The sequence below is a fragment of the Protopterus annectens genome, chromosome 3.part0, assembly GCF_019279795.1.
Source record: "Protopterus annectens isolate FY-2018-M chromosome 3.part0, PAN1.0, whole genome shotgun sequence".
NCBI lineage: Eukaryota > Metazoa > Chordata > Ceratodontiformes > Protopteridae > Protopterus > Protopterus annectens.
This window is the reverse complement of record NC_056731.1, coordinates 1,580,768,814-1,580,781,013: the sequence shown is the minus strand read 5'-3', so window position 1 is coordinate 1,580,781,013 and position 12,200 is coordinate 1,580,768,814. Positions and strand designations below refer to the sequence as shown.

The following is a 12,200-nucleotide window of genomic DNA, read 5'->3' as shown; positions in this document are numbered from 1 at the left end:
ACAAGATCTGAATCGCCTAGACACAGTACGGCCTTATTACGTTCAATTTTGGTGGATGCAAAAAACACAATTACTAGAAAATGGAAATCAAAGCTTAAACCATTAAACCAACTGTATTAAGTATTGAATACAGTATCAGAGATAAAAGAACTAGAAGTGGGAGCTCCAGAAAAGGTAAGAGCAAAATTCATAGAAAAAAATGGAAATTGTGGGAACAATACATACATAATACTGTTTTGGATGAGGAGTGAAGTTTAAGGGAAGGCATTTATCATCATCATCATCATCCCTCTTTATCCCCATCTTCTACTGTCACCATCTCTCTCTCTCTATACAATGAAACTTTTCTATGTTCTTTGACACTCATGCTTGACTGTCCCAAGTTTTCTCTCTCACAATCCAACAACCTCTTTTGCTGGATGTCCTAGTTTCCACTTGCATTCTTCCTGGCTGTCCCAAATCTTTTTCACCAGATTGTCTCCTTTCCTACCTATATGCCCGAACCACTGTATGCTGTTTCTCTTTGACCTTTTCTGCAGTTATTCCTACTTTGGTGTCTGCTCTTATGTCCTCATTTCTTTGTCTGTCCCACAGTGTTCATCCTATCACCTATCTCAAGAACTTTATCTCCATTATGTCTCGGTTCCTCAACCGCTCTGCTTTTACTGCCCAGGTTTCTGTACCACACAGTAGTACTGGTTACATCACTGTTTGAGACCTTACTTTTCAGCTTCTTTGGCATTCTTCTGTCATACACCCCACCTGACACTCTGTACCAGTTGGCTGTAGCCCCTCTCATTCTAGCTTTGACCTCTTCATTCAGACTTCCCTTCTCCTCAACCACCCCTCACAGGTTCTTGAAGCTGCTAACCTGTTCTACCATTTTCCCTTCTATCTCAATTTTCAGTTTCTTTAGATTCCCCCACTTTGCTGCCATTACAATGGTCTTTTATCTGCACTCACTTTCATCCTATGTGCCTTCAGTTTTACATTGCATTCCATTCCCTTATCCTCTGCTGAAGTTCTTGCTCACAGACTGCTTGTAATGCCACATTCTTTGCATACAGCAACTTTACTGATCTGTCCCTCAGAAGAGTATGCTAATGTAGCCCATCACCAGTATGAACAGCAGTGGTTTCAGAGTGTATCCCTGATGCACACCTACTCCCACTGGGAACCCCTCTGAGACCAAACACTGCTCACACTCCAAAGCAACTTTCTTAGGACATTGCCATATGCTTTCTCCAAGTCTAAGAATGTCAAGATGGACTCCCTATTCATTTCTAGTTTCTTCTCAAGTATTTGTCTCATTGAAAACATTGTGTCAATTGTGCTGCATCCTGTTCTGAATCTGAACTGTCCATCTCCCATCTTACATTCCATTATTCTGTATTTGTTTATCAATCCCACTGCTCTAGAACTTTCATGCAATGTGGCAAGAGTTTGATACATCTGTACTACCCACAGTTGTGAATGTCCCCTTTGTTCTTGAACAGTAGTACTAGTTGGCTTACTTCTCCAGCCATCTGTGATATGCCTTTCTCTCCATACTGCGAGGAGTATCCTCAGGAGCCATTTTTCCTCTATCTTACCCAACATCGTTATCACATCTGTTGTGACCTCATCTTGGCCTGCTACCTTTCCTGAATTCACTTTTGTTAGTGTATTTTTTAATTCTTCTATAGTGGGGTACTCCTCTTCACTCATTTTAGGCTGTATCTGAGGTAGTACAGCTTCTGTGGGGTTTTCTTTTTCAGAAGCTGTTGGAAGTATTCCTATCTGCCTTTGGTGTCCTGTGGGATGGTAAGCAGGTTGTTGCTGGCATTCCTTATGCAGGGTGTCCTATGACTACCTTATTTAAATTTTTATCTTTGCGATCCCACCTGATATAGTTTCTTTGCGCCAAAGACAGACTCACTTTCCAGAAAATAGTACAGTGCTCCTGACAACTTGTTCTTTGCTACTGCAGCTCCTTTCTTAAGACAACTTCTTGGACTTTTGCATCCCACCATCAACTTTCCTCATGTACCTTATTTCCATAGCTGACTCAGCTGCAGATCTGCTCTGTAGTCATCACTCAAGCTGTTTTGAGGTGCTGCTATTCTTCAACTCCTCCTATTTCCTCATCTTCTTGAAGTGCTAGAGCCCTGAGTAATTCATTGAACTGCAGTGCCTTCTCACCAGTCAACGTCCAGGTCTTCAACCTTGTCTCTACTGACCATAGAGCCTTCTCATATCACTGTTATAGCTGACTGTAGCAACCAGTGGTTTATGTTACAGACTTTCAATGGGGGATGTCTTTGCAATCGCTGATTTTACCCCAGTGCCCCTTTCCTTACTAGGAGGAAGTGTACCAGAGTTGCATATTGGCAACTCTTGTATGTGATTTTGTGACTTTTTTTCTGAACCATTTGTTGGAAACTATCCAGCCACTTGCCATACAGAAGTCTAGAATGACCTCTCCTCATATCCTGTTTTGTATGTCCCAATATGTGCATTCATGTCACTCTTATCAACACCAGTTCATGTTGCCCTGTTGTATCGTTTTACATTTAAAGTACTGGTAACCACATTATTACACTGATGTATCTTTTTAGAAAAGGCATTATAAAGTCAAGATTTTTCTTCACAGCAGCAGGGAACATTAGAAATATCTAAAATGGAGATAAAGGAATGGAAAACATTTAATTGATTAGTTCACAGTGTTGAGTCTAAAACAATGTGTACACAGTAACCATTTGAACAGTCTGGACCTACGAGAGTGAGTCCTGAAATACAGACACTGAATAGCTGCAAAAATGGACTTGCACATACCAAGAACGAGATGGTCACTTCTCAAAATATTCTCTTTTCTCTAAAGTATAGCAATCTCAATGTTGGTATACACAAGTCTGGGGGTGAGGGGGACTTGCCCCTGCAAAAAATAAGTTTAAAGGAGAATGGCAACATTTGATATTCACTCTTCTCCTGCACTTTCAATCTTTTTTTTCAGTGAGTTGACACTCAGCATTAAGAGTGAAAATATTTTAGTAGGGAACATTTTCGCACACTACAATCCATGGTACTTGCGTACTATCGCAACCAGATTTTTGCGGTAATAGCACTTGCTTCCCGATCATGACAAATGTTTGTTAATGCTGTTAAAATGTAATATAGCGTGTTTTCTTTTAACAGTACACCTTATTTTCTGGACTGCTATCAATACAATGTGCAAAACATGCTGCTGTTCTTTCTTAATGGTGTTTACTGGCACAACATTCAACGGGCAGACTTGCAGGAAGCAACACGGGTGCCAGTAGAAAGAACAACAGCATGTCTTGCACGTTGTACTGATAGCAGTCCAGAAAATAAGGTGTATTGTTAAAAGAAAACACACTGTATTATATTTTATCAACATTAACAAACATTTGTCATGATCGGGAACCAAGTGCTAAGAGGCATTGTGTTTGATTTCCAAATAAAATCAGGTCAGTCATGTCATATAAGTTGAAATTGGGGGAAAAAAGGGCCAAAACATTGCAGCAAGGATGACAAATTCAAAAAAAGATGCATATATATATCTGATCCAACAGACTTTCCACTACGCTTAAAAAATGAACATGTAAATAACCACATTTCTCAGAAGCCTGAATACCTGCTGTTACTGGCAAGCAGCTACTGAATGCCTTTACCAATTCTTGCATTCAGCTACAGCAGTAAAGGATGCTACAGCAGCCCTGACAATTGAAGCCAAACTGGAAGGAATGTACGTAGAATGGCTGTTATTTCACAGCATGGGCTGAAAAAGAACATTCAGTGGGCGGCCTTGCAATGCAGTGACATGCTGCTGCCAGTAAAGAGCACGAAGAAACAACAGTATGTTTTGTAATGTGTTGGTAGCACTCCGGAAACCAACCTATTTTGTTAAAGAAAACACAGTTTTCCATTTCAAGCACATTAACTTGCACATTCACTGATTGGGAAGCAACCACTCTTGTCGTGAAAATCTGGCTGCGATAATAAGCAAGTATCCAATCCATACAATCCATAGTATTATTTAGGAAAAAACAACCAGTTGTATAAGGCATTTACGTTTTAATATAACGTGCATTTTGGCAACATGAGTTACCAAGCATTGCTCATGTAAGCTTGCAAGACAACTCCATTTCTTTAGATATTTCAGCAACACCCAACTCAAATATTCATAGAAAAGAGCTGAAATTGACATCTTCAGGTAGAATTACACAACCAATGTTGTCCAAATGCTCATCAGAAAACACAGAATTAGAATCACTTACCTTAAACATGACAGCTAGGGAAAGAAAGTAACACACAAAGATTTTCACTTAAAAATTAGGCAAGGATTATAAAAAAAGACTTATTCCAGCAAAGTCTGATCATCAAATCCAATAGAAAGAACAAAACAGCCCACAATGTAACATCTGCCTCATTATTTTTACTCACAGAAGCTTTGAGCCTGGAATTCAATACAATTTAAAATACCAGTGCCCACTAGAGTGACTCTCAAATTGCAGAGATTGAATGGCTGAAAAGATCAGACTTAAATATACTAATTCCAAGACGCCATTTCTTGGAATATTCCCTTTTCTCTGAGGTATGGCAATCTCAGAGTTGGTAGATATAAGCTGGGGGAGGGGTTCAGGGTGTTGTACCCTCTGCAAAAAAGAAGTTTTAAGGAGAAGAGAGATTTTTGAGATTCATTCTTCTCCAGGCATTTGGTATTTTCCCCAGCTGTTCGGCACTAGGCATTTCAATAGGTAGCCCTGGAATTCTTAGAAACTGCAGTAAGAATACTGATAACTTCTGACAGCTTTCTTCATCTGTTGAGCTCATCTTGATGTCCTCCCCCCACCACTACCTTCAGCAGACTTTCTGGTACCAACAGGGTTGCCAGATTTCCGACTGGCCAGGTAGGGACTAAAAAAAATAAATAAATAAAAAAGGGTCTTCCACGTCTTTATCATTCAGCATTAAACAGAAGTAGCGCTGTGTTTATTTTTTCTTTGATTGGCCTGGGCCAATCAAAAATAAATAAACACAGACCTACTTCTGTTTAATGTGAAACATCACAGTTCCGCATTACACAGAAGTAGCTCTGTTTTGCGATGTTTTGATTGGCCCGTATACCGGTAAACAGGCCAATAATAAATCGCTAAACACGGAGCTACTTCTGTTTAATGCAGAACTGTGATGTTCCGCATTAAACAGAAATAGCTCTGTTTTGCAATGTTTTGATTGGCCCGTATGCCGGTATACGGACCAATCAAAACATTGTAAAACAGAGCTACTTCTGTTTAATGCGGAATTGCGATGTTCTGCATTAAACAGAAGCAGCTCTGTTTTGCGATGTTTTGATTGGCCCGTATACCGGCCGATCCAAAATCGCCAAACACGGAGCTACTTCTGTTTAATGTGGAACATCGCAGTTCTGCATTAAACAGAAATAGCTCTGTTTTGATTGGCCCGTATATCGGCATATGGGCCAATCAAAAATCGCTAAACACGGAAGTTCTGCATTAAACACAAGAAGCTCTGTGTTTAGTGATTTTTGATTGGCCTGTATGCCGGTAAACAGGCCAATCAAAAAAAAAAAAACACAAAGCGGAGGCTGCCCGGAATTTAAACCGGCAGGGCGGGACTCAGGATCAGGCTGCTGATCTCGGGACAGTCCCGCCCAAATAGGGATGTCTGGCACCCCTGGGTACCAATGAGGAAGGATTTACTTTCAAGAAGTTTATTTTTCTTACATTTAATGAGCCCTGGCATTGTAAAAGTTTTAACAATTAGCAAGATACAAACAAACATTATTACAGTTCAAATAAGCTTTTAAGAAAATTACAGTAAGAGGCTATCTTTTTTTATTCTGTCCGGAAAAAATGCAGAGGAGGAAAATTTTCAGATACACTAGCAGTATTTGTATTTAAGAAAATGAAAATATTTTACACAATTTGATGACTATTTCCTCTCACAAACAAAATCACTCCGTACAATATTCTTATATACTCTTTTTTTTTTTCCTTGTATTCCTACCTTACCTGCTATCCTCTACCTTTCTCTCTATCCTACCAAACAAGTCTTCAGTACTATAACTTCCTTATCTTGTCACTACTATACATGCCAATCTTTCTTAACTATTCCCACTACTACTCTTCATAACTACCAGCTATACATGCTACAAATTACCACTATTCTCCTTATGAATGTATATTTTTACAAACAAAAAAATAAAGAGAAACAAAAGATTCAAAGCAAGGAAGAATTCCTGTTGATCTCAGTGAGTGTCTGAATTTGCTGACGTTTTATGCCAAGAAATGCCAAGTTTTTACAAACTCCATCTGCAGGCAATCTCATCCCCTGGGCTGTACCTTCATTAGTACTCGTGCAAAAAGTTGAGCCAACAGATGCACTGTGAAGGTGGGCAAATGAAACACTGCATGATACAGTTAAAATTACAATACTTAAGTTAGACAAAAATAATCGAAACCAACTCTAAAACCTCATGTCAATATTTAACTGCACCCAAATAAGCTGAATATCAAAACTGCAACAAGCCACAGTCTCCTGGAAACAAGTAATAAAATCAAGATGATTTCTACAAAAGGCATCTTTACTCAATGAAACTGCAGTATACAGCTTAACTTTAAAATCTTGTCACGTACAGTAACTGAGTGGTTCAGGAAGATTATACCCAGACTGTTATTAGATAACTGTAGCATACATTGACCAGTTCTTACCCAACTGAAGTCACAAGTCCTTGTTTTAGCCAACCATCAATTACGAACAAATAAAAGTGACTACAAATTTGAGAATCACAAACTGGTGTTAAAATTAACAGTACACACTGCAGTTTCATAAAAAAAAATGCCAAAAAATACATTATACGAGTAGGAGTAATGAGAAAATATTTTCAGGACTTTCTCTCTTCATTACAGAAAGTGAACAGCAACTTGCACAGTTTAGCAGCAAGTAGTGAAAAAGAATGAAAAGTACACCAGTCATTATTAAATGAAGTTAATGATGCACAGTTACATTACAAATGTATGTAGATACACAATAAATCAAAGAAGACTTTTTATGCAGATAAAAAGTAATCAAAGGTCGTGGACTTACTTTTTACCTTTCATCTGAGATAGCTTACTGGAAGAATGACTTGAGACTGCCGTGCACACTTTCTACAAAAACAAAACAAAGTGTGTTGCACTTTATATGACAGACAAAGAAAAAAAAAAAGATGACCCTCTTCTACAACTTTTAATCTCTAAAGATACAAAGAATGATTTATTATATAAAGAAATATAATACAATACAAAAATACATACTAGGCAGCATATAAACTGAAAATTTGCCATTCAACCCCTTCTCCCCTTATACACACAATTTCCTAACTGCAGCCATGGCAAAACAGCAGACAGATTAGCCAGTAACATTTCCCTTCAAAGTGCATCTTTCTTTAACATGACATTGCTTATTAGCAGTGAAAGAATCCAGTGCACTGTTAATGAAACATCAAAGCAAACATTGACATGAATACTACATACAAATACAGACTACATTTAACAATATAGTACATAGTGTGACACACTCTGCATTTGGTCTATGTAGACAATGATATCCAAGACAGCACATCACTTTCAACACATTAAGTAACCTTGACATGCACCCAGTATAAAAACAGCCACTTGTGTTCAAGAGAACACAGATCTAAAACATAGCTATCAGTGGTGAAATAAAATAAATCCAATAAACTATTTTAATTTTCTTCAGCAATGCTAAACAAATTACCCTGCAGAGACAGCCATCACCTTCCTGGTGTAAAGACATGTTTACTTTTACAAAAGTAACCACTTTCATTTCTCAGAGCCTTGTATGAAACAGCAAACTATATAGTGATTCAAATTAAATGGGAATTCCTGTAACACCAGATATAACTTGTGTGACACATTTTTACAGCAAAAAGTCTGACACATTCGCAAAAGGCATGGCTAAAGTTATCCACTGCCCCAAGACAATATAAACACTAAGTGGAGTAAACCCTTTCTGCATATCAATGAAGTGGTGTCAAATAACTCTCAAGTGCAAACAAAACTGCAGTTTCAAAAATGAGTACACTTTATGTTATGTAAATATACAGTAATATGTTCCAACTCATCGGAAGGAACATATTGTCCTATAAATTCCTGAAAGCTCTCTCACACTCTGTAAAGTTCCTTCATCCTTTCCTTTCTGTAACAGTTCATGTGGGTAGCTTTAACTTGATCATGACAAAAAATACTTGGGCATAGCTCCTACAAGGTATTCAGGAAAGCAGCTCACTTAAGGAAAGTCTTTCACACATAGGAGATAACACTGCATCTCCTTAAATGCAATAATCTCCAGTGGTCTCCAGCAAATAGTCCAAAGGACTGCTACAGATGATTAAAGGAGGTTACAGTTCTTACATTACTATCTGTAAATGATCCTTTAAAATTACTATGTGCAAGTAAAACTTACCATAACTAGATGCTGAATGATCACTGCTGCAGTAGCCTTAGCAGTATGGGATTACATCCTTGGCAGGATGTAACAGCTGGCCAGCTTCCAAAGTTTCAGGGCACTTTACACTAAACTCGGATAACACGTTAGGCCTAAAAGAAGTATTGACTCTCAAAGAAACCCTGTCCCTACTGGAAATGAGATGGAGTTGCAAGCTTTTATGTAGAGTCAACCCTGATACCCTTCTTGCAGAGTCAGAGCAATTGGTAAAACTGTTTTCCATGTTAAGAACCTCAACTCAGACAGATTATAACTGGTGCACACCAAGCAAGTATTATCTTTTGTAACACAAAATTAAGATCCCGTGGAGAGGGCACCAAGTTTCCTAGAGGCCTCTTATGCAAAACCCCTTTCAAGAATATTTTGACATAGACTGCATTGAAAGAGGAGGATCCATGGATAGACATGCTGAAATGACTGACAAATGAACTTTGACAGAGGAATAAGAAAGGCCACAGGATAGTAACCAACACAAACATAGTAGAACCAGAGAACAGCTAGTCCTGAATGGGTGCTAGTTATGTTGTTAGCATCAAGTAGAAAACATTTTCCATTTGTTAACATGATTTTCTAGTAGAAGGCTTTCTTGTCTCCATTTGTACCTGCTGCACGTCCTCAGTAAACAGGTGGTCAAAAGGAATTAAGACCCTATTATCCAGGCAGTCAACTGAAGTTGACTGATGTCAGGGTATATCAAACACCCTGCATTTGCCTGAGTAGATCCAGTCTGTGAGGAAGGTTGTGGTAATTAACCATGGACATTTCCAAAAAGTGAGAACCACAGTTGTCTAGGTTAGGAGGAGTCATCCCAATGAAATTGGAAAAGTCTTTCTGTATCTTCAGAAGTACTTTGGATATTGGTGGAAAGGCATACAAGAATGCTCCTGTCCAAGGAAAAGCAAAGGCACCTGTCTTCCAAGCATACCTCTTAACCGGGAAACATCAAAAATCTGGAAAAGGCCCATGAAAAATAGGTACAAATATGTATGCTGATTAACGTAAAAATTGCATACATAATTAAGTAACCCCACCCACTCCAATGCAATTGTGGGATAACAACTTTCAAATGCAAACTTAAGAACAGACAACCAAAATATGGCACCAGAGTCCCCCTGCAGCCATTCCAATGTCCCATTACCTGGCTATTTCACTCCATTTACCATAAACACTAATGTGTGCATACTGCTTTACTTACAATGATTATTTTGATTTTATTTTTACATTTTATAGCACAATGCACAAACACTAATAGGTATCTGCTAAACAAAGCAACACTGCCTCACAATGAAAATAGACTTGGCATTAAAACTTCTCTGCCCTTGAAACTCACATTCATTGAAACAGCATTGAAACCCACATCACATCCAAAGAAAATGCATCTGGCCACTGGTGGATAAAGATTACCTTTGGGCTGTTTTCAAATCATAGGCCCCTGGCTTGCACACAAAACAAGAAACATGCATGCGTTCTTTGATACACCTTCCTGACTATTATATTCCTTGTATAATACAGCACACTTGTTAGACTTAATTTAGAGCACATTTTAAAATTTGTTTGAACATTTTTCCAGTAGGCAATAAAACAAAATGCATGAATCAATAATGACTAAACTGCCCAATTCAGAACATTTCCACCATAAAAGTCTACTTACACACACACGTGTGTGTGTGTATATATATATATATATATATATATATATATATATATATATATATATTTATATAAATAGAATGACAGTAGTTTAACCTATAGGCATCTCGCACAGCTTCTCGCTAGAGGCCAAAAACCAGGGACACATTTTAAACATTGCTTGTATAATTTTGGAAAGTTGCTAGAATAAAGTGCTACCACCATGCATTTCACTACCAAGTCTTGAACCCAGAACCCTGTGTATTACAGTCACAGCAACATACCACTATGCCAAATCAGCAGTTTCTAGAAAGTACAGGAAGACGGAAACTTAAATGGCCATCATTTAGTGAATGAATGCAATTCTCACTTCTCACCATAGCTCTCAACCTCTTAGCACAAAAAACCTGGACAAAGCCAATAATGGGGGTATACAGCCTCAAAATAGGGACAGATTTCAAATACTGATCTTATAAACTTAGAAAACTGCTAGAATAAAAGGTTTAGTGGTACCATTTATTTTCTATAGAATATGAAGGCTGAAATTCAAATGCCTATCATTATTTAGTGAACTCGATCCTTTATTGATTTGCCATAAAAATCCTGAAAACCACAGATTTAATGAGGAACAGAATAAAAATATGAGGCATAAATTCACAAGTGGTAGCGGCTAGGGACTTTAGGCTCTTTTTACCTGTACCCAAGGTACAGGGTTTGAACCAGAGTACCTCTAGCCACCAGGTGTACTGAGTAATCCAAACAAACAAATCCAAACTGCAACTCAGGAAACAAACGAAGGCTCAAAGACAGTCTCCAAAGTGAAAAAAATCTAAAAAAGGTAAAAACAGGTTATTACTTTTGAACTAAACAGAATGATACAAAAATAAATGATTAAGCACTTTTCGTCTTAATTTAGAAGACGAATTCAGACCTACAATGTTCAAAAATGCCCAACAATGGGTGCATTGGTGGGTTGAAGGTACTGGACACTCTCAGGCTATTGTTAACAGAACTGTTCTTACCAAACATCAAGTTTAAATTGAGTTTACAAGTGAAAAGTTTTAGATTAATTAATGTATTAATTAATGTATCAGGAAGTCTAAAGTGGTAATCTGGAACAAAAGTTAGACCCCTGCTAAAAACTTCGCAAAGCATAAGGTCAATGTCATAGTCAAGTTATAAATTTTAAAATCACCTTTTCTATTAAACAGAATGGTAGGTTTAATAATTATTTGTTCCAGTTGGCATACCTAATTCTTGGCATCTTTCACCCTCGTGTTGTCTTTTAAAAATATGTCTCATCTTACACCTAAGCTTGCTTCACCCTTGTTGGTGATTTGTGAAAACATTACAGCTGAGTCAATCAACACTTTTAAAGTTGAAATTGCAGTCTCTTATTCTATTTTATTTTGAGTGCAGCGTTCTTTTAATCCACTTGGAGCGATCTTGAAACTCATAACAATGTCTATATAAATATTTACATTTATATATATATTTTCCATAGTTTTTTCATAATTTTTTATCACATATTTTAAGAGTTACACTCTGTCCACCTAAATACAGTGATTTCATGTGTCTTTATTTGTGCACAAAAGCAGCTATACATTTTTGTTCTTTACAGGTAGTTGCTGTTTTTGTATTTGACTTGTTGCTGATGTCATGTGTCTAAGCTTAATTACTTACTTAATTACTTATGCAATACCATTGGTTAATGTTTTTTGAAACCAACATGTGGTAAGTGAGCACTTGTACTACTGTTGAAGGTCTGAAGAAGTTTTCTAAATTAAGACTAAAAGCGCTTAACCATTTATTTTTGTATTATATTGTTTAGTTGCAAAGTAATAACCTATTTTTACCTTTTTTTAGCTTTGGAGACTGTCCTCGAGTCTTTGTTTGTTTCCTGAGTTGCACCAGATGTACGGAGTTGGGGGCATTGCATTTTCACACACACACACACACACACTCTTGCTTTCTTCACTACGAGAGGTACAGATTTAAGATGAACCGGTGAGTCAGTGACTTCCTTTATTTACAGCTAA

General features: G+C 37.6%; 1 protein-coding gene across 1 annotated transcript in view; it reads right to left on the bottom strand.

The window, feature by feature from the left end:
- Window positions 1-12,200, bottom strand: part of CFAP418 (cilia and flagella associated protein 418) — a 354,461-nt gene that overhangs the window by 283,442 nt on the left and 58,819 nt on the right. The window contains exon 2 of the mRNA XM_044065930.1: window positions 7,111-7,172. Coding sequence (XP_043921865.1) covers window positions 7,111-7,172 — 62 coding nt within the window. The remainder of the gene's footprint in view (window positions 1-7,110; window positions 7,173-12,200) is intronic.